Source organism: Psammomys obesus, unplaced genomic scaffold (genome assembly GCF_907164565.1).
Source record: "Psammomys obesus unplaced genomic scaffold, mPsaObe1.curated_primary_1811, whole genome shotgun sequence".
Lineage (NCBI taxonomy): Eukaryota > Metazoa > Chordata > Mammalia > Rodentia > Muridae > Psammomys > Psammomys obesus.
The window spans coordinates 92,750-116,770 of NW_026596109.1; the positions used below are offsets into that span (position 1 = coordinate 92,750).

At 40.3% G+C, this 24,021-nt stretch overlaps 1 protein-coding gene across 1 annotated transcript in view; it reads right to left on the reverse strand.

The window, feature by feature from the left end:
• The window catches only part of LOC129692529 (cytochrome P450 2J4-like), a 43,146-nt gene extending 33,020 nt beyond the window's left edge, over positions 1-10,126 (reverse strand). Inside the window, exons 1-2 of the mRNA XM_055629000.1 lie at positions 9,911-10,126; positions 804-966 (exon numbers count right to left, since the gene is read on the reverse strand). Coding sequence (XP_055484975.1) covers positions 804-966; positions 9,911-10,126 — 379 coding nt within the window. The remainder of the gene's footprint in view (positions 1-803; positions 967-9,910) is intronic.
• Positions 10,127-24,021: the final 13,895 nt, after the last annotated feature.

Consider the following 24,021-nt stretch of genomic DNA (forward strand, 5'->3'; position numbering starts at 1 on the left):
GGACTGGACCTAAGTCACCTACACAGGTGATTTCTCTCTTAAATGACTTCAGTCCATGGGGCTTTAATGTCACCACCCCAGTCTAGCCTACTGTCATTTTTGTCACCTTGAGTGTTCACACTCCTTTTATAACTTAAAATGATGTCTTTGTTTTCATTCCTCTGTTCTCTACCTGTCATCCTAAATCACCTTTTTTTTTAATCAGACACTTAATATTATCTGTAAACTTTATTTACATGAACATTTTTTAATTTTTAATTTTTTATTAATTACATTTTATTTACTTTGTATCCCCCTGTAGTCCCTTCCTCCTCCCCTCCCAATCCTTCCCTTCCTCCTACTTCTCCACTCATGCCCCTCCCCAAGTCTCCTGGTGGGGGAGGTCTTCTTTTTCTTTTTTCTGACCCCAGTCTGTTAGGTCTCATCAGGAATGGCGGCACTGTCTTCTTCTGTGGCCTGGTAAGTCTGCTGCACCCCCCTCAGGGGGAAGTGATCAAAGAGCAGGCCAATCAGTTCATGTCAGAGACACGAACTGTTCCCATTACTATGGAACCCACTAGGAGACTGAACTGTCATGGGCTACATCTGTGCAGGGGTTTTGGGTTATCTCCATACATGTTATCAGTCTCAGGGAAGACCCATGTGAAAAATTTCACCGATGTTGTAATTTTGGCCATATCCTTTTTCCATTCCTTCCTCCAGGTCTCCCTGGAACCTTTCCAAACATATGTTCTATTTTCCATACAAATTTATATCTTGTTTTAAACACACAGAATTCAGTAGTAAAGGCCAAATAAACTTACCATTATTTTTAAAGATACGTTCTCTGCTGGGAAAAACCGGGCGTTTCCAAAAGTTTTGTTCCATGTGAGTGAGAGCTTCTTTGATTAAGGGCAGTCCAGTTATGACCACTGAGGAGATGTTACCAAAATCCAGACTAATTATGTTTCCATACTTCTTCACAAACTGAAAGACATTTCAATAGTCACAGTTGAGTGTGCCTGTGTCAGTGTGTCAATGGATGGCCAACTTGTGTTCAACGGACTTGTGTTGTAATATCTGTATAACAATGTGAATGGAGGGACGCACCTTGATCTCTGGAAGTATTTCTGAAAAAATTTTCTCCTCCTCTGAATTAAATTCAAATTCAATTAAACATGTATGTACTCTATAAGAAGGTGAATATGATACAGGTGAGTATGAATTGAGTACAAGGAACAATCAGGAGTATGATGGGGTATTTGTAAGAGAATGAGGGTCTTCAAGAAATGCACAATGTACAAAACATGGTTGGTTTGAATGACAGTGTGTGAGCAATATTGAAGACTCTAGTACCTGTGTGCTCAAGAGTCAGAACTATGTGGACCCCACCTCTGCCTTTTGTATACCTGCCACAGTGGTATCTTGTCCAACTGTAACAGTGGTATCAAACACAGGAGTTCAATTACTTCAGGTAACTTTGGTCCTTTATATCATCCCCATCTTCCTGCACTGTCACCCTACTGCTTTGAGATCTAAAACTATGGGAACAGTGTCAAAACAGATATAATGAGGGGGTCTCATCTGAGAATCTTGCACCCACATTAAAGTCAGAGCCTAGAATCAGTCTTCCTGTTTTTCTGTGTTCATAGTCCTTAAAAACATCATTTAACTTCAGCAAGTCAGCCCTGTCTTGGTCATATGGCCAGCGCCAATGAATGCATGTCTTTTATCATAAGAGATATCACTAATGGAGTCATTAAAATCAAGTTCATTTCTAATTTTGTGTGTTAATGCTCTCACATGACTGCTCACACTGTTTCTAACTCCCATTCCAGGGTACCCAACATCTTCTGGCCTCTGTGGGCACCTGACATACATGTAAACCACATGTAGGTGGACTAGGGGAGAGGAGAAGAGGGAGAACAGGAAAGGTGGATGGGACTGGGAGGAGGTGAGGGAGGAGGCTACAGCAGGGATACAAAGTGAACAAATTGTAATAAATTCAAATCAATAAAAAATGCAACTTGAAAAAATATTTCACAATATCAATGTTCTTAAATTTAATAAGCAAGGAAAAAAGGTCATCTAGAAGGAAAAGAAAAAAATGCACAATTACCTCTCCTATAAGAGGTAGCTACTTTGCTGAAGGTACTTATCAGCTATAGAAGCTTCCTGGTAGAATTTTTGTGGTCACTCATGAATATTATCATATCATCTGCAAACAGTGATACTTTGACTTCTTCCTTTTCAATTTGAATCCCTTTACTCCTTTAATTGTCTTATTGCTCTAACAAGGATTTCAAGAACTACATAGAAAAGATATGGAGAGAGTGGACAGCCTTGCTTATCCCTGATTTCAATGGGATTGATTTTTAGTTTCTCTCTGATAAGTTTGATGTTGGCTATAGGCTTGCTGTATGCTACCTTTACTACATTTAGGGAAGTGCCCTGTATCCCTGATATCTCCAGGAATTTAAACATGAACAAGTGTTGGATTTTATCAAATGCTTTCCCAACATCTAAGGAAATGATCATGTGTTTTTTTTCTTTTAGTTTGTTTAAATGGTAGATTACATTGATGGATTTCCATATATTGGACTACCCCTGTACATCTAGGATCAAGCCTAATTGGTCATAGTGGATGATATCTTTCATGTGTTCTAAGATTTGCAAACTTGTATAACCACTTTGTAAATCAATCTGGCACTTTCTCAGAATAGCACTACCTCATGATCCAACTATACCACCCCTGGGAGTATACCGAATGTACCCCACCATTTAATAAGAACTTTTTTTCAACTATGTTCATAGCAGCTTTATTTGTAATAGCCAGAAGCTGGAAACAACCTAGATGTCCCTCAACAGAAGAATCAATACAGAAATTGTGGTACATCAACACACTGGAATACTACTCAGCTATTAAAAACAAAGAAATCATGAAATTTGCAGGTAAATGGGTGGAACTAAAAAAGGTCATCCTGAGTGAGGTACCCCAGAAGGAGAAAGACACACGTGGTATATACTCACTTATAAGTGGATAGTAGACATGTAATACGAGACAAACAGACTAAAATCTATAGTGCTAAAGAAGTTAAACAGCAAGGAGGGCCCTAGGGAATATATTTAATTATCATTCAGAAGGGAAAACAGGATAGATACCAGAAGCAGTGGAAGAGGGGAAACAGGCTGGGAGCCTACCTCAGAGGGTCCACTGAAAGGATTCACCCAACAGGGGATCTGAGTAGATGCTAAGACTCAGGGAAAAAATTTGGGCAGAGCCCAGAGTCTTATGGAGGAAGAGAAGGGTGGGAGTAGAGGGACAAGGAGGGGACAGGAGCCCTACAAAGAGACCAACAAAACTAAAAGTTCTAAGCTCATGGGGTTCTGCAAAGACTGATGCACCAAAAAGAGAACCATGAAAGGAGAGGACCTAGACCCCCTGCTCCAGATGTGGTCTATTGGCAGCTCAGTCTCCATGTGGATTTCTGAGTGAGGGAAGCATGGAATGCCTCTGTCATAAACAAAGTTGACTGCTTTCTGATCACTCGCCCCTGATGATGCAGCCTTGCCACGCCACAGAAGAAGGGGATCCAGGCAGTCCTGATGAGAATTAGCAAGCTATAGGAAGATGACAATAGTGGGGAAATACCCCTTTCAGTGGACTAGGGGAAGAAGATGAGGGGAAGAGTGAGGGAGAGTGGGAATGGGTGAGTTGAGGGAGGGGGCTTCAATCAGGATATATAATGAATAAATAGTGAAGAAAAAAAATAAAGAAGTACCTAAGAAAGGCAGTGAGGTGTGTGTGTGTGTGTGTGTGTGTGTGTGTGTGTGTGCATGTTTGTGTGTTCACAAAAGAACCTCAGTCTCTGTGGCCTTAGAATTAAATGTTTTAATCTTTGTGTATCATTATTTGTGTATATATTTATATGTATGAGTAAAGGCCAGAGTTCATCACCAGGCATCTTTGTGAGAAGTCATACATCTTGCTTTATTTGAGTTAAGTTCTCTCACTGGCCTGGGAAAGCTATGCTGGCTAGTTAGTAAGCCTTGGAGATTAAAGTGTCTGCTCCTCACTAGCCCAGAAATTACAATTGTAGGTTGTTACACTGAGATTTTCAAATGTAGGTTCTGGAAACTGAATTCAGATTCCCAGCTTTGTGGTAAGCATCACCCAGCCAAAGATCAGTGCCAAGTGCTAAAAAGTTTGGTGATTTTAGCTTCAAGAAATTCACAATCCAATGCAGATAAAAATGCAGGTCTTATTATCACACTGTTTATGAATTATTTAAGGAGAGGAAGTCAGGAATCACATGAGAGAACCAGTAGCAGGTCAGGCTCCTGGAAGAAATGGCTGCTCATGAAAAGTGAGGTGAGAAGCAAGACTGCTGAGCACCCTTTGCTGAGGAATCTCGCTGGAGCTGCAGTAGTCAACTTGTCGAGTCTGAGCCAGAAACCAAAGGCCTCTGGGTATGAAGGTTTGCCCAGTAAGTATATACTAATTTGGATGTAGAGACTGCTAGCCAGCTTGTATACAGATTATGCTTTTATTATGTGCTTACTTTGGGGAAAAGTTAGTGAGGCTTTATGTGTCTTGATTTTCAAATATATGAAGTATAGGACTTATTACTTATCATTAATAACTTGGTTCTCACAAAAATTAGGACAAATAAATGAAGTAAAATTATCCTAGTTATTTACATAATAAGGAATGTATTTCGTATTAATAAGAATGACAATGGATATAGTGGTAGAGCTCAGAGAACAGGCAGATGGGCTTATCTAGCAAGAAGGTCACAAATATAATCCTGGTATGCAAAACAAATAAATAAATGAATAAAAATAAAATTTGAAAAACTAATCGATAGGGCTGGAGAGGTATTTAGCGGTTAGGTGTTCTGAGTGCTTTGCTCTTCTAGAGGTTCTGATTTCAAGGCCTAGCAAACACATGCTAGCTTATAGATAACTCTAATGGAATAATCACTTTTCTTGTTGTAAGCATACATGTAAAAAAAATACTCAAACATAGAATGCTAATAACTCGTTTAAATATATAACTTACACACCACTTCAACTCATTAGATTTTGTTCTTATTTACAGCAAGTTCCAGGGCTGAAGAAATGGCACATCAGTGAAGAGAGATCACTGGACTTGCAGAGGACCATGGTTTGATTCCTAGCACCCATGTTGGTTGGCTTACAACGGCTTGTAACTCCATTTCCAGGAATCCAGCAATACTTATTTCTGAAGCTACAGGTACAAGCTCATACATACTTACATATATATATATATATATATAATATTTAAGAATTTTTTCTTAAAATAATCAGTAAGCTGCACTAGAGAAACTTTGGAATTTGTGTGGTGGGTAGGAAACACAGTTTCCACATGCTCAACAAGAAGGACAGCTTCTTCTTTGCACTGTGTCTTAACTCATGCCAGCCTCACCATTTAGAATGACTTATAGTTCTACTCCACTGGGTACTTGTTAACATTCCTTTTAAGGGCAGCCCAACTTAGGCCATCCTTCTACCAAAGGCTCTTCATAGAAGTTCCCACCCATAGAAGTGATCTGATCTAATGCCACAATTGGTGACCAGATTTTACACTTGATCATCTTGCATCATGTCTGTGATGGTAAGTATTAATAAGTGTTTATTTACTAAACAAGACCAGGAATAAATTATGTCATGAAGAGGGATGCAGGAAGGGCAGAAAATAAGTGTTAAGTAAAATCATGCTGAGATGAAGTTCTTGTTTGCCATTATGCTGGTCAACATCATGGGAAAGCTAGATTCCTGTTTTCCTCAGTCAGTGGAAAGCAGAAAATGCTAGTAGATGCCAGCTCACAGGTGTGCCTGTCTTGGAACCTGAATGAAGAGGAGCATTAGAACCATAGGTAAGGCCACCAGATTGTGAGGATTGTTTAATAATGTCAAGAATCCAAACAGTATTAGTAAAATGTACCAGTTTATTCCACTTCTTTATATCCAGAAATCTTTTTTTAATTTTATTTTTTCACAATTTATTCAGCAATATCCTGATTGAAGACCCTTCCCTCAAGTTCTTCCAGTCTTACCTTTCATTTCTCTTCCCCACCATCCTCTTACCCTAGTCCACTGAAAAGGGGAGTTCTGCTTCTTTGCCATCTGCCCATAGTTTATCAAGCCTTATCAGGACTTCCTGGATCCTCTTCCTCTGTGGCCTGGCAAGATCACATGGCCAAGGTCAAGTGATCAAGGAGCAGGCAATCAAGTTCATGAGAGAAGCAGACCCTGCTTTCCTTACTCTGGGACCAACATGGAGACTGAGCAGCCAATCGGCTATATCTGAGCAGGGTGTCTAGGTCCTCTCCATGCATGGCCTTTGGTTTCTATGTCAGTCATTGCTGGGCTCCCTGGGCTCAGAAGTTTTAGCTTTGTTGATTTCCTTGTGGGGCTCCTGTGCCTTCCATGTCCTTCTATACACCCTCTCAATCATAGAACTCCCCGTGCTCTGCCCAAAGTTTAGCTGTGAGTCCTGGCATCTCCTTGATCACCTGTTGGGTGGAACTGTTCAGAGGACCCTCTATAGTAGACTCACATCCTGTTTCCTCTTTTCCTCTGCTTCTGGTGTCCATCTGTTTGCCATTCTAAATGAGATTTAGGCATTCTCTCTAGGGTCCTCCTTAGTGTTAGCTTCTTTAGGCCTGTATATTTCAGTATGGCTATTCTATATTATATGGCTAATATCCACTTATAAGTGAGTGTATACCATGCCTACTTTTCTGTATAACACCTTCTCAAAAAATTGGGAGTGGCAGTACCTCAGGATACAGTTATGCCATTCCTGGGTATATGCCCTAAAGATACCCCACAATTCAACAAGCACATTTGCACAACTATGTTCATAGCAGCTTATTTGTAATAGCAAGAATCTGGAAACAACCTAGATATCCCTCAGTGGATGTAGAAATTGTGGCACATTTACACAATGGAATAGTACTCAGCAATTAAAAACAAGGAAATCATGAAATTTGTAGGCAGATGGATGGAGTTAGAATAGAACAGCCCAGAAATCTTAAAATGTAAACTCATAAAAAGTACAAAATAAAGGAATGAAAATTCACTCTACTGGGAAGAAGAGCCCAGCCTCAGTTTTATCTTGTACTATTGTGACATTAGGCCTTTCACCTAAGCCGTGAAGACACATCCAATGTATTTGCAAAAGAAAGATAAAGATCAATATTTTTAAGTAACTCTAATGTCATGTAAAACAATTTCTTAATCATGATAATTACAACAGCACTGAAACTGGATAAACTCCAAACAGACCTTGCAGGCTTTAGCCAAAAGTCATGAAAAGTGCAGACCAACACGACAAGATGTCTGCCTTCCTGCCTATATGTCTTTGAGTTGGCTACCATAAACAATATGGACTTCTCCAAACCTTCAATGGAGTGCAATAGTTGGGTTCATAAGTGGAGCTCTATCACTCACTCTGCCTTGGCATCACACCTGGGTTGAGTCCATGAACAGAAAAATTAGTTTCACAGTTGCTCTGTGACAGACGGTCTGAAAAGGACAGATTGGGACTCTGATCTTCTACTTTCTCTTATGGTAACAAAGGTGTCTCTTCCTCATAGAACGGAGGAAGGAAGATATCACTGACTCTGCTGGCCCAATATTCTGATGGACTTTTATGGTGTGTAAATGTCCTCATTCTCAGAAGACTGTGCTGATGACATTATCAGGTGAATTTGTGTGGGAGTGGGGATCACATTTGATAAGGTCACCAAGATTCACACTATCGACTTTCTATAACCTAACTTTTGAATCCCTACTCAGAAAAAATGAGTATTCATATTCCCGAGAGTCTACCTGTGCAAGTGTAATTGCCTCAAAACAAGAATGTCTCAAGCCTATTCAGATGATAAACTTTGGAGTTATGCATGATGAAAGCTTATTAAGCAACCATAATTTATTTTTAAATGTTCAGTAGTCTCAGCAAAAAATAAAAGTTGGGGAGGGCCAGCAAAGGGAAATTGGAGGACAGAAAGGTGCAATGACCTAAGTGGAGATTTTTACAGAAAAGCTCAGCAGAGAATGACCATGAGCTGTACAGAGGAGAGAAGAAGCTCCACTCTGCACAACACAAAGCAGATCTCAACTGGCAAGAACCAGAACCAGAGATGCCACGACTCTGCCTCAGCATCCAGCCATTTACAAACACAAGAAGTAGAAAATGTAGGTTGGAAAATAATTAAAGAATGATAGCACCATTTTAGTCTGGCAAAATACAAACCTGCCATAAAGAACTCAAGAGCAGGAAGCCACAAACTTTACTAAGTAAAATCACCACCATCAATATGGAAACTAAAACCAGAAAATCTCTTGAAAGCAGAGAGAAGGTAATTTACCACTTATGTGGAAACCAGCATGGATAGAACTAAGTGGGATAATATCTACAAACATTAAGGACAAGAGATTATCAACCTAGTGTCTTACAATTGGGAAAAAACATGTTGAAATGGAGGAGAAGGCATTCTGAGGTGGGGCAAAGATAAGAAGTTTCCTTGTGCTGCAGCCTTCTCTGAAAGAATGGAGAAAGAATGTGCTTGAGTTCAGAAAGGAAACTGTGGCTCTGAAGGGTTAGAAGAAAGACAGAGCTAAGAGGAGATAAGTAAGGAGCAAAGGCCTCAGACTCTTCTGCCTTTAAGTTACAGCTGCACAAGACACAGAAGAGCAGGTTATTGTCTGATGTGGTTCTCAGTGTGAATGGGGACAATGCCTAAGATGGCTGTGTCATAGAAGAGAGACAGGAGTCTTCCATGTTTGTAGTTGCTTTGTTTCACTTGGAAAACGGTGTTAACAAAGTCTCATAAGTTGTATGTGTGTATATCATAACAGAGCAGCATCTGGGAGGATGATAAAAATTTTAATGAAAGAGTGAAGGTGAATAAAAAGTTACTCAGAAGGGTCTAACAAATACACAGGGAAACAAGAATGGAAGGGTAAAGAAAGACACATATAGTGATAAAGTAATAAAATTAAGGAGTAAAAAATTTCATGTATAAGTATACAAAATTGCATACTCTACCCTTCTAATGGTAAAAGATAAGAATAATAAACAATGGACCAACAAGTAGAAATGATAATTAAAAACATGGCCCAGCTAGTTTTTTTTTTCTAGGTACAGGGCTCAGAAAATTACTACAGATAATGAGTGACATTAGGAAGGACGATGGTTATTGTACTAAAACATCTGCTGATTTTAAATGAGTACATACCAAAGACACACACACACACACACACACACACACACACACGCACGCACACACACACTATAACAAAACCAACCAAATATAAACACAGGTAGGTTGACCAGAGGTAGACTTATGAGGAGAAGTAGACAACTCCAAGTGGAGCTGGTAACTTCATGCACCTTTTTCTATAGTTGATAAAGTCAGTAAGCAAGCAGTCAGCAAGGATGTAGAAACACTAAACAGGCACGTTTAGGAGAGAACTGATACTATAGAAATTTCTGATCAAGAGAATAGTTTCATTTTGCTGTTCCTGCATGAGTGTTTAACACATAAAACTTGCGTGCACATTTCTGGAAGCAACAAGGCTTCTTTGTCAAGATGGACTATTAATTAATGCATCAACCTTGACATGCTTAAAGCAATTGAAATCATACACAGTGTGTTGTAAGACCATAATAAACTAACAATGGAAACAGTTCATACAAGGATAATAAAATGAACTTTTTGGCATCAAAAATTCTGTCTCTTAAATGAGGGCACAAATTAGACACTAGCTTTTCTGGCTGGGTTATCAGGCAGCCAGCATTAGTCTACAACCAGATTCTGTAGATCGCAGTACAAGAATCCCCGTTTCTACAGCTCGGGATTGGATCATGGCACAGCCAGACACCGTCTCCATTTCTTACCGGCTGGATGTCCAAATGCAGATGTGACAACTCTAAACTGAACTGGAACAAGTTGCCCACGAAGGGCAGGCGCCAGGGCCCTGGAGGGTAGTTCTTGGGACGCCTGTGTTTGAGGTAGTCAGCCAGGAGCAGGAAGGTGAGAGCAGCCAGCAGCAGAGTCCAGAGATGGATCCTTGCCCAGATATCAGTGATCAGGGAACCGTCTGCATTAGTCATGGTAAGGGTCTGAGCTAGGCCAGTCTGCTGACAGTACTCACAGTGCTTTGCTATGTTCTACCCTCTTCCTTGACCAAGCCTCCCTCTGTGTTTCCAGTGCCCTTCTCTTCTGCTTGTTCACTCTTTCCTATTGGCCTAGCCCCATCTCTCTGCCCTGCCCCTTCCTCATCACTGGATAATACAGTAGGCAACCAAAGAGCCCTCTGCTCCTCTTCACTTTTACCTAATCCACTCCACACCCCTCTCTCTCTAGTCTCCTCCTGGTGTGCTCTGCTCGGCTCCTTCTGCCAAGTCATGTTCACTTGCAGGTACTGAGTCCATCATCCCCAGGGGGCAAACACTGTATTCCCAGAAACTCACACCCAACGTGGTTTAAAATGACTGGTTAAATGTTTGAAACTGTGGTCCTGCTGCAGCTGGAGGCCATGTTGATGTCTGTGGGTCATGCTGTTGCCAATGGGCATGTTGAGGTCTGTGATCCTGCTACAGCCTGGGGCCCTATTGCTGTCCGTGCCCCCTGTTACCACTGAAAACCATGTGAATGACCCTGGTCTATGCTTCCTCTTGATGCCATATTGATGTCCATAGACCGAGCTGCCATCAGGGACCGCATTGCTGTCCATGATCCCTGTTGCTCCAGAGGACATGGTGTAGTCTACCATCTGTGCTGCTACCAAGTTTTATCACAGTGCCCATGGCCAATGCTGTCTCAGAAAGTCTTGTTGATGTCCGTAGTCTGTACTGCCACCAGAGAACATGCTTAGGTCCCTGGCAAAGGCTGACCCGAGAGGTCATGAGGATAACTGTGGTCCATTCTCTAACAAGAAACCATATGGAAGCCTATGAGTCATGATCCTGCTGACTGTAAAGGGCACAGAAGCACCTTTTGCACGGGAATTGATGACAGCAGGTTCATGGTTAAAAAAGAGAGACATAGAATACTCTGACAACCCCTCCCCTCAACTCCTCAGAAAAGATGTAACAGCTTAGACATGAAGCTTTAAAGAGAACCCTATAAAATTTTTTATAAAGAGGCTGAAGTGTAGCTCTCCACAATTGACAGATTCTTGTAGGGGTGGGGAAGGGCACCCTTTTCTTTAAGAGGCTGGACCATGCAATTATACCTTACTTCACTGCATATATGCACAAGACAAATATAGATAATTCAATAATCTGATATCAAAAGCCAAATAGCCCATTTCCAAATGGGGTACAGATCTAAACATAAAAGTCAGACAGAGGAAACAAAAATGGCTGAGAAACACCTAAAGAAATGTCCAACATCATTAGACATCAAGGAAATGTGAATCAAAACTACTTTGAGATTCCATCTTATACCTGTATGAATGGATGAGATCAATAATACCAATGATAGCTCATGCTGCTGAGGATGTGGAGCAAGATGAACACTTCTCCATTGCTGACGGGAGAGTGGACTTGTACAGCCTCTACAGACATTAGTATGGATGTTCCAGAGAATGATGAGAATCAACCTGCCTTAAACCAAGCTGTATCACTCTTGTCACATCCCCAACTACAGGTTCACTTGCTCAACCATGTTCATTGCTGCTCTGTTCGTAATACACAGAAATTAGAAATGATCTAATATTTCTCAATTGAGTAATACAAGAATAAAATGTCATACTTTTACACAATGGAGTACTACTCAGCTCTTTTTAAAAATAACATCATGGAATTTACAGGCAAATGAATGAAGCTACAAAAATTATCTTGAGTGAGGCAATCCAAACCTAGAAATATTAATATGGTATCTACTAGCTTCTAGCTTCTAAATATCTACTAGATATTTGAATACATTAGAGCCAAGTGACAGTCCATAAACCCAGAGAGATTAGGTATAAAATAAGAGAATGGGGGTGAGGGTGACATATGAATCTCCCTAAAAGGAACTAATAGAATAGATTGTAAAAGAGGGATGTGGAGGGAACAGAACAAAAGAATCAGGTGAAAAGTAGAATGGGAGATGGGATTAAAGGAGGGACTGAGGGGAGAGACAGCTGGAACTGAAGGGCATTTGAGTGGACATATAGAAACCTAGTGCAGTTTAAACTTCCTGTAATACATGAAGACGAACTCAGTAAAGTCTCCAAATGATGGAGGAGACAGAACTGCAACTGGCCATTTCTTATCACCAAATGAAGCCTCCAGTGCCAATTTCATCCAATTGAGTAGTTGGCTTAAAGGCTCCAATGGAAGTCTCCAAACAACTCCCTGTGTGTTCAAAATACTACGTTACTCTCCACAAACTGCCAGCAAGGTCATATTATGAAGACAACACCCACACAACTCACTGACCTTGTAGAGGTGGAAGTTGGTGCTTACCTAGAACCTTCACCCTATGTCCTAGGATCAATGACTGAAAAAGGCGCTATGCAGGCTAGTAAAATATAAAAGTAAACACCAACCCAACCACAAAACCTTTCATCTACAATCTGTTCTACTTTCAAAATATACTAGGGCGATTGTGGCATGAACTTTGTAAATGAATGTCTGAATTGACTTAAGGCCATACTGCACCCTGCCTTGGTAACAAAGAACCAGAGTCATAGGGTAAAAATAGGTAATTCTGGTCTAAACAACAAAAACAATAGAAACCTTAATAATAAAAAGACTACTAATGATACTATATTATACTCATTGATGGCGCCTTATTCTGCCACCATCAGAGCCTATCTTCTGCAGCAGATGACAACAAACAGACCCACAGAGAGAAACACCAGAAAACACAGCTCTATTTATTTTTATTATTTATTTATTCATGTATTTATTATTCTGATTTGTTTATTATTATCAATTTATTATTTTCCATTAATTAATTTATTTACATTACATCCTGATATCAGCTTCCCATTTCCCCTCTACGACCAGTCTCTCCCTCTTTTTTTTTTTTTTTTTTACTTTAATTAGACTCAGAAATGAGTGAGACATTAGCCTTTATTTCAGACACTTCTTACATTTCAGGGTAATTTTATATCAAAACAAACCCTAATAAACATGTTTTACCCAATCTCCCCCTGCCTCTCTTTCTCGGTCTTTCTGTCTCCCTGTCTCACACATACAATTTGTTAGAATATATTTTATGAAGGACAGGAAAAAATAAATGAAATTCTAGTGTTTCTATTATTTCGATTTCTGATTTGCCTTCCAATATAATTTACAGTCTCTCCCTCTTACCTCACCTTTCCCCAACTCCTCCTTTCTTTCTGTTTAGTAAGGGGATGCCTGCCATGGATGTCAACCTGCCTTGTCATATCAAATTGCTGAAGGACTAGGCACATCTTCTCCTATTGAGGCTAAGACAAGACAGCTCAGTTAAGGGAATGGGCTCCAAAGGCATGCAACAGACTCACAAAGAGCCCTTGCTCCAGTTGTTAAGGGAACTGCATGAAGACCAAGTTACACATCAGTTACATATGTGTAGAGGGTTGCAACCTCCTAAAGTTGCACTTTGGTTGGTGTTTCAGCCTGTGAGCACCTTATGGCCCAGGTTAGTTGATTCTATATGTTTTATTGAGATATCCAAGACCTCTCTGTCTCCTTCAATCCTCCCCTTGTGCAGGATTCCCCGAGCTCTGCTTACTATTTGGCCATGGGTATCTGCATCTGTTTCCATCAGCTGCTGGGTGAAGCCTTTCAGAGAACACTTATGCTATGCTCCTGTCTACAAGTATAGCAAAATATCAGTATGTCAGGGGTTTGCTCTCTCTCAAGGAATGAATCTCAAGTTGGGTCATTCATTGGTTGGCCTTTCCCTCAATTTCTGCTCCATCTACATTCCTGCATATTTTGTAGGCAGGAAAAAAATTGGGGTTGAAGGTTTTGCTAGTGAAATGGTGATCACAGCCATCCATGGAGAATTTTGCCTGGTGGCCAAAAGAGGTGGCCATTACAGGTTCTAAATCTCTTCTGCTAAGAGTTTTAGCTAGGGTCAGCCTCCTAGGTTCCTCGGAGTTCCCCTTGTCCAAGATTTCTGGCTCTTCCCATGGATGCCCTACACCTGATTTCAGTTCTCTCTTTCAATTCTCTCCCTAGATTTTCCCCACTCTTGATCTCTCCTGTTCTACTCCCTACCCCTCTCCCATACAAGTTTCTCCCTCTCTTTACCTCCTAGGTCTATTTTATTTTTTTATTCTGAGTGAGAGCCAAACACCCTCTTTTGGGACCTTCTTGTTATTTAGGTTCTTTGGGTCTGTGGATTGGAGCATGGTTATCCTACTTTATGGATACTATTCACTTATAAATGAGTATATACCATATGTGTGTTTCTGGATCTAGGTTACTTTGCTCAAGATAATATTTTCTGGTTTCATCCATTTGTCTGCACACTTCATGATGTACTCCTTTTTAATATCTGAGTAGTATTTCTTTGTGTAAATGTACCACATTTTCTTTACCCATTCATTAGTTGAGGGACATTCAGGCTGTTCCTAGTTTCTAACTATTATGAATAAAGCTGCTATAAACACAGTTGAGCAAGTGTCTTTGTGATATCTTTTTGATATATGACTAGGAGTGGTTTATCTGGGTCTTGAGTAGAACAATTTTCTGAGAGATAGCCAATTTGATTTCTAAAGTGATTGTACAAATTTACCCTTCTGCCAGCAGTGGTGAAACATTCCCCTTGGTCCACATCCTCACCAGCATGTGCTGTCACTTGAGTTTTTTATCTTAGCTATCATTACAGGTATAAGATGAAATTTTTGAGTTGTTTTGATTTGCATTTCCCTGGTGACTAAGGATGTTGAACATTTCATTAAGTGCTTATGGGCTATTAGAAATTCCTTGTTGAGAAATCTCTGTCTAGCTCTATATGTCATTTCCTTCAGGGTAAGATGATCAACCCTCACTTAGAAAGATAAATGGGATTGACATTGGAAGTAGGAGAAAATAAGAAACAGGGCAGAAACCTATCATAGTGGACCTCTGAGAGATTCTACCTAGCAGTGTATCAAAGCAGATGCTGAGACTCATAACCAAACTTTGGGAAGAGTACAGGGAATCATATGACTTAGTAAGACCTGGAGAGGACAGGAGCACCACGAGGAACAAATATATCTGGGCACATGGGTCTTTTCTGAGACTGATTCTCCAACAGGAACCATGCATGGATATAACCTAGAACCCCTACTGAGACATAGCCCATGGCAGCTTAACATGCAAGTGGGTTTTCCCTAGTAAGGGACAGGTACTGTCTCTGACATGAACTCAATGGCTGACTCTTTGACCTCCTCACCTCTCCCCTCACTGAGGGAGGAGCAGTCTTGCTAGGCCACAGAGGAAGACATGGCAGCCAGTCCTGATGAGACCTGATAAACTAGGGTCAGATGGAAGGAGATGAGGACCTCCCCTATCAGTGGATTTAGAGAGGGGCAAGGAGGAGATGAGGGAAGGAGGGTGGAATTGGGAAAGAATGAGGTAGGAGGCTGCAGCTGGGATACAAAGTAGATAAACTATAATTAATATAAAAAACTTGGGGAGGGCATGCATGCAGAGGGTGTAGGAAGGGGGGATTGGAACGAGAGGAGGGAGGGAACCACGGGGGGGGGATACAAAGTGAGTAAAGTGTAATTAATAAAGAAAAAAAATTCAAAATATTTATTTATTTGTTTGTTTATTTATTTAGTATACAATGTTCTGCCTACATGTACACCTGCAGCCAGAAGGGGGCACCAGATCTCATTATAGGTGGTAGTGAGCCACCATGTGGTTGTTGGAAATTGAACTCAGCACCTCTGGAAGAGGAGCCAGTGCTCTTAACCTCTGAGCCCTCCCTCCAGCACGTATAACTAATTTCTTGATTGCATTATCTGGTTGGTTTATGTATAATTTTTTGAGTTCTTTATATATTTTGGATATTATCCCTCTGTTGGATGTAGGGCTGGTAGAAATCCTTTCCCATTCTCTAGGCTGCTATTTTGTCCTATTGATGGTATCCTTTGCCTTACAGAAGCTTTTCAGTTTCTTGGAGGTCTCATTTATTGATTGTAGAACTTAATGTCTGAGCTGTTGGTGTTCTGTTCAGGAAGTTGTCTTCTGTGCCAATGTGTTCAAGGCTATTTCTCACTTTCTTTTCTATTAGATTTAGTGTTTCTGATTTTTATCGAGATATGAGATATTTGATCCGCTTGAACTTGTGTTTTGTTCAGGGTGATAACTATGGATCTATATGCATTTATTGAATGCAGACATCCAGTTAGACCAGCACCATTTGTTGAAGATGCTATCTTTTTTCCATTGTATGGTTTTGGCATCTTTGTCAAAGATCAGGTGTCCATAAGTGTGGGGTTTATTTCTGGGTCTTCTGTTCAGTTCCATTGATCCACCATTCTGTTTCTATGCCAGTACCATGCAGTTTTTATTACTGTTGCTCTATAGTACAACTTAAGATCAATGATGGAGATACCTCCAGATCTATTATTGTAGAGGATTGTTTTAGCAATTCTGAGTTTCTTCTTATTTCATATGAAGTTGAGAATTTTTCTTTCCAGGTCTGTAAAGAATTGTGTTGGTAATTTGATGGGAATTGCATTGAATCTGTAGATTGCTTTTAGTAAGATGGCCATTTTTACTATGTTAATCCTACCAAGCTATGAGCATGGGAGATCTATCCATCTTCTAATATCTTATTCTAATTCTTTCTTCAGAGACTTGAAATTTTTTTCATACAAGTCTTTGACTTGCTTGGTTACAGTTACACCAAGGTACTTTATGTCATTTGTGGCTATTGTGAAGGGTGTTGTTTCCCTAATTTCTTTCTCAGCCCTTTAGTCTTTTGTATACAGGAAGGCTTCTGATTTTTTTAAGTTAATTTTGTATCCAGCCACATTGCTGAAGGGATTTATCACCTATAGGATTTCCCTGGTGAAATCACATAGGTCACTCACATATATTATCATATCATCTGCAAATAGTGATACTTTGATTTCTTCCTTGCCAATTTGTATCCCCTTGATCTCCTTCAACTGTCTTATTGCTCTAGCAAGGACTTCCAGAACTATGTTGAAGAGATTTGGAGAAAGTGGGCAGCCTTGCCTTGTGCCTGATTTCAGTGGGATTGTTTTAAGTTTCTCTTCATTCAGTTTGATGTTGGCTATACTTTTGTTGTATATCGCCTTTACTATGTTTAGATATGTGCCTTGTATCCCTGATCTCTCTAATACTTTAAACATGAATGGATGTTGGATTTTGTCAAATGCTTTTTCAGCATCTAGAGAGATTATCATGTGTAATTTTTTTCTATCAATTTGTTAATATGGTGGATCACATTGTTGGATTTCCATATATTGAACCAGCCCTGCATACCTGGAATGAAGCCTACTTGGTCATAGAGGATAATATCTTTGATGTGTTCTTGTATTCGGTTTGCGAGTATTTTGTTGAGTACTTTTGCATCAATGTTCATAAGGGAGATTGGCCTGAAATTCTCTTTCTTTGTTGGGTTTTTGTGAGGTTTAGATACCAAGGTGACTGTGGCTTCATAGAATGGGTTTGGTAATGTTCCTTCTGTTTGTATTTTGTGGAATAGTTTGAAGAGAACTGGAGTTAGCTCTTCTTTGAAGGTCTGGTAGAATTATGCCCTGAAACCATCTGGGGTCTGGTAGAATTCTGCGCTGAAACCACCTTGTCCTGGGCTTTTTTAGATGGGAGATTTTCAATGACTGCCTCTATTTTCTTTGGGGATATAAGACTATTTAATTGATTTACCTTGTCCTGATTCAGCTTTGGTAAGTCAAATCAATAAAGAAAATTGTTCATTTCATTTAGATTTTCAAATTTTGTGGCATATAGACTTTTGAAGTAAGTCCTAATGATTGTTTGGATTTCCTCAGTGTCTGTAATTATATCCCCTTTTTAATTTTTGAATTTGTTGATTTGGATGGTATCTCTCTGCCTTTTAGTTAGCTTGGCTAAGGGTTTGTCTATCTTGTTGATTTTTTCAAAGAACCAGCTCTTGGTTTCATTGATTCTTTGAATTGTTTTATTTGTTTCCAATTTATTGATTTCAGCCCTGAGTTTGATTATTTCCAGCTGTCTACTCCTTTTTGGTGTGTCTGCTTCTTCTTTTTCTAGGGTTTTTTTCTTTTCTTTTTTAATTTTATTTTTCTCATTAGTTACATTTTGTTAATTCTGTATCCCAGCTGTATCGCTCATTCCCTCCTCAGTCCCACCCTCCCTCGCTCATCTCCTCCCTGCCCCTTTCCAAGTCCACTGATAGGGGAGGACCTCCTCCCCTTACATATGACTCCATTTTGTCAGGTATTTTCAGGACTGGCTGCAAAGTCCTCCTCTGTGGCCTAACAGTACTGCTCCTCCCTTGGGAGGTGGGGAGGTCAAAGAGCCAGTCATTGAGTTCCTGTTAGAAATAGTCCTTGTTCCCCTTACTATGGGAAACCAATTGATTACTGAGCTATCACGGGTCACATCCGAGCAGAAGTTCTAGGTTTTATCCTCTCATGGTTTTTGGTTGAGTGTCCATCTTAGAAAAGACCCTCTGTCCAGATATGTTTGGTCCTTGTGGAGCTCCTATCCTTTCCACATCAAACTCCCCTTCTTTCATATGATTCCCTGCACTCTGCCGAGGGTTTGGTTATGAGTCTTAGTATCTACTTTGATACGCTGCTAGGTAGAGTCTTTCAGATGCCTTCTGCTGTAGACTCCTGTCATATGTTCAATGCATATCCCATTTGTCTTTCTAAATGAGGATTGATCATCATACCCTGTGTCCGCTTTCTTGAATATCTTCTTTAGGTGTATAGATTTCATTATGTTTACCCAGATGTCCATCAATGGAGGAATGGATACAGATATTGTCGTATTTTTACACAATGGAATACTACTCAGCAATCAAAAAAGAGGAAATCATGAAATTTTCAGGCAAATGGTGGGATCTAGAAAAGATCATTCTGAGTGAAGTATCCCAGAAGGAGAAAGACAAACATGGAATATACTCGCTTTCTAGGGTTTTTAAGTGAGCCATTAAGTTGCTTGAATGCGCTGTCTCAAATTTCTTCTTGAAGGCACTTAGTGCTATGAACTTTCCTTTTAAAACTGCTTCATTGTGTCCCACAAGTTTGGGTATGTTGTGCCTTCATTTTCATTGAGTCCTAGGAAGACTTTAATTTCTTTCATTTTTTCTTCCCTGACTCATCTCTCATTTAGTCACAAGTTGTTCAGTTTCCATGTGTGTGTAGGATTTATGCTATCTCTGTTGTTGTTGAGGTCCAGCTTCATTCCATGGTGATCAGACAGGATACAAGGGATTATTTCAATCTTCTTGTATCTGTTGAGGCTTGCTTTGTGACGAACTATATGGTCTATTTTGGAGAAGGTTCCATGAGGTGCTGAGAAGAAGGTAAATTCTTTTGTGTTTGGGTGTAAGGTTCTGTAAATGTCTGTCAGGTCCATTTGATTCATGACCTCTGTTAGAGACATTGTTTCTTTGTTTAATTTCTGTTTTGTTGACTGGTTTTTTGTTGAGAGTGGGGTGTTGAAGTCTCCCACTCTTAATGTGTGGATTTCTATGTGTGGTTTAAGTTTTACCAATGTTTCTTTTACAAATGTGGGTGCCCTTGTATTTGGGGCATAGATGTTCAGGATTGTGATGTCTTCCTGCTGGAATTTTCCCTTTATGAGTGAGTATGAAGTGTCCTTCCCCATCTCTTTTGATTAATTTTGGTCGAAAGACTATTTTATCAGATATTAGAATGGCTACTGCTGCTTGCTTCTTGTGTCTATTTGTTTGGAAAGCAGTCTTCCAACCCTTTACCCTCAGGTAATGTCTATTCTTGTGACCTAGGTGTGTTTCTTGTATGCAACAGATTGCTGGGTTTTGTTTACGCATCCATTCTGTTAGTCTGTGTCTTTTTATTGGAGAATTGAGTCCATTGGTGTTGAGAGAGATTAATGACTAATTAACAGCCTTCTGGGCTGTTAGATTTTTTGATTTTGGTGTTGGCTCTGGTCATAAGGTTGTGTGCTTGGTTGCTTTTTGTTTTACTGTAGTGAGGTTAATTATTTCCAGTGTTTTCTTAAAAGTAGCTAGTTTTCTTGGATTGTATATTTCCTTCTAGTGTCTTCTATAATGCTGAATTTGTGTGTAGGTATTGTTGAAATTTGTTTTTGTCATTGCATATCTTGTTTTCTCCATCTATGAGGACTGAGAGTTTGCTGGGTATAGTAGCTTGGGCTGACATCTGTGTTCTCTTAGGGTCTGCATGATATCTGTCCAGGTCCTCTGGCTTTCATAGTCTCTGTTGAAAATTCAGGTGTGATTCCGATGGGTTTGCCATTATGCGTTACTTGGCCTTTTTCTGTTCCAGCTTTTAGCGTTTTTTTCTTTGTTGTGTATACGCACTGTTTTGATTATTATGTGGTGGGAGGATTTTTTTTTCTGGTCTAATTTATTGGGTGTTCTGTAGGCCTCTTGTATTCTTATTGGCCTCTCCTTTAAGTTGGGGAAATTTTCTTCAATGATATTGTTGAAAATATTTTCTGGGCCTTGGAGCAGGGAATTTTCTTTTTCCTCTATTCCTATTATTCTTAGGTTTTGTCTTTTTATGTTGTCTTGAACTTCTTGGACGGTCTGTGTCAGGAATTTTTTAGATTTAACATTTTCTTTGAAAGATATATCTATTTCTTTCATTGTATCTTCCACACCTGTGATTCTTTCTTCCATCTCTTGTAGTCTAATGGTTATGCTAACCTGTGTAGTTCCTGTTTTCTTCCCTAAGTTCTTTCTCTCCACAATTTCCTCCATTTGTGTTTTCTTTAATTTTTCCAATTCTATCTTCAGATCTTGAGCCGTTTTGTTGATTTCCTTCACCTGTCTGACTGTATTTTTCTGTTTTTCCTTCAATTCCTTCAGCTGTTTGTTTGAACAATCCTGTTTCTTTTATTTCTTTCAGTGATTTAATTATTTCCACTATAAAGTCCACAAATTGTTAGGCTGCAACTTCCTGTATTTTTTTACAGATGGCCATAGTCTGTTTGAGTTTATCTTCCTCTAGGTCTTTATGCATTTTATTTGTTTCCTCTGTTATCTTCTTCGTGATCATAGATGCTAGGTCCTCTTCTTGAATTTCAGTTATGCTGGGGTGTCCAGGGCTACTTGCCCCTGGATAACTGGGATCTGTAGATGCCATATTGCTCTGTCTTTTGTTGGTTGAGCTTTTACGCTGGCCTCTATCCATTGGGCTATCTTAGGTGTTTGGAGTTAGTTTCTGGTTGTTCCCGGAATCCTGTGGTGGAGAGAATCCCCTTTGGCAGGAAGATAGTTTTTCCTGAAAAAAGCCTTCTCATCTTCTTGGGTATAGTCACTGGATGGCCGGTGTTTTTCAGGAGTTGCCGCTCCTCACCTCAGGGATAAAGATTTGAGTGGTAACTGTGGTCCTTGTTAGTTGAGAGGGTTCTCCTCTCACCCGGGGAAGTCCTGAAGACAGCTGCCCTGTTTCTGGGTATCTTACTATAGATTTAGTGATCTGCTGCTGTAACCTGTGTGTCTTGTCGTTTGTTCAGTTTTGTTAGGGATAACTGGTTGTCCCTTGGAGCAGTATCTGGGGGTTGATCTCGGGGATTCTGGGCTTCTGTAGGTCTGAGGTTGGGCCTCTGTGTTCCAGTACCCAAGCAGTAATCTGTGGTGGGTGGATACAGCTCTACTGGTAACAGGAGGCTATCTGGCACACAGCAGGTCCCTGGGTTGGGCAGATCTACAGGCCCTTTTCCAGGGATATATTGGGTGCCCTAAGTTCATCCCCTTTGCTTTGTTCCCTGTGAGGATTTCTCCTGACAGTGACTCACAGTCTCTGCTGCCCTGGGACACACAGCTCTGTCTGGGTTGGAGAGCTGGGCAAGCAGCAACTGTCTGTGCCTGCGGCTGGAGCTCAGTTCAGTGTTGGCGGCTTGTACGTGCAGGTCTGTGAGACTTTTTCCAGGGAAAGACTGGGTGACCCAAGTCAGTACCGTTTTCTTCCTTCCCTGTGGAGTTCTCTCGCGACTGGGACTCCCGGTCTGTGGTGTTTTTTTTGTGCCCACCGATAAGCCCGGGAAGGTGATCAGGACACACAGGCATGTGGCTCTGGTCTGGCGACCTAGTGCCTGCGAGACCCGGGATCTCTTCCGTGTTCTGGCTGGGTGGCCTAAGCATGGACGGGACTGAGTCCCACGCCGTGGGTGTTTCCTCTCACCTGGGAAACAGGATCACTGTTGTTTTAGAGCCCAGAGTTCAGTCTCTTGGTCGCTTTATGGAAAATGTTGTCCTGCTCCTCAGATGTAGTGTTCTCCTGGTGCTGCCATCTTGTCCCCCCTGTTCCCCATTTTTTAATTGGATTACTTGATTTGTTGCTTTTTAAGTTCTTCAGTTCTTTATGTTTTCTGGATAGTAGCCCTCTGTCAGATATAGGGTTGGTGCAGATCCTTTCCCAGTTTGTAGGCTGTTGTTTTGTTCTGACGACAGTGTCCTTTGCTTTACAGAAGATTTCAGTTTCATGAGGCCCCATTTATTGAATGTTGATCCCAAAGTCTATGCTGTTGGTGTTCTGTTCAGGAAGTTGTCTCCTGTGTTAATGAGTTCAAGGCTCTTCCCCACCTTTTCTTTTAACAGGTTTAGTGTGTCTGTTTTTACATTGAGGTCTTTGATGTACTTGGATTTTAGTTTTATTCAAGGCGATAAGTATGGATCTATTTGCGTTTTTCTACCTGTAGACCTCTAGTTAGGCCAGCACCATTTGTTGAAGATGCTGTCTTTTTTCCATTGTATGATTTTGGCTTCTTTTTCAAAAATCAAGTATCCATCCGCATGTGGGTTTGTTTCTGAGTCTTCTATCTGATTCCATTAATCCACTATTCTGTTTCTATGCCAGTACCATGCAGTTTTTATTACTATTACTCTGTAGTACAGCTTGAGATCAGAAATGGAGATACCTCCAGATCACCTATTGTTGTACAGGATCATTTTGACAATTCTGGGTTTTTGTTTTTCCATATGAAGTTGGGAATTTTTCCTGCAAGGTCTGTAAAGAATTGTGTTGGTATTTTGATGGGAATTGCATTGAATCTGTAGATTGCTTTTGGCAGGATGTCCATTTTCACTATGTTAATCCTACCAATCCATGAGCATGGGATATTTTTCCATCTTCTGATATTTTCTTCAAGTTCTTTCTTCAGAAGCTTGAAGTGGTTTTTTTTTTTTCCCCCAAACAGGTCTTTCACTTGCTTGGTTAGAGTCACACCAAGGTAATTATTGTCTATTTTGAAAGGTGTTGTTTAGTGGGTGTCTGATTATTGTACCTTTTCTTGGGTTTATTTTCCTTCTGTTGGTTTGCTTTGCCCAGGCTCGATGCTAAGGTTTTACTTATCTTATTATATTTTATTTTTTATGTTGATTGTTATCCCTTAGAAGCCTGTTCTTTTCTTTCTTATTTATTTATTTATTTAATATAATTTTTATTTTTTATATTAATTACAGTATTCCTTTTTGTATTCTAGTTGTAGCCCCCTCCTTCATTCCCTCTCAATCTTACCCTCACCCCCTCATCTCCTCCCATGCCCCTCTCCAAGTCCACTGATAGTGGAGGTCTTCCTCCCCTTCTATCTGACCCTAGCTTATCAGGTCTCATCAGGACTGGCTGAATTGTCTTCTTCTATGGCATGGTAAGTCTCCCGCAGCCCCTCATGGGGAGTTGGTCAAAGAGCCAACCACTGAGTTTATGTAAGAGACAGCCTCTATTCCCCTTACTAGGGAACCCACTTAGAGACTGAGTTTCCATGGGCTACATCTGTGCAGGGATTCTAGGTTATCTCCATGCATGATCCTTGGTTGGAATATGAGTCTCAGAAAGACCCCTGGGCCCAGATTTTTTGGTTCTGTTGTTCTCCTT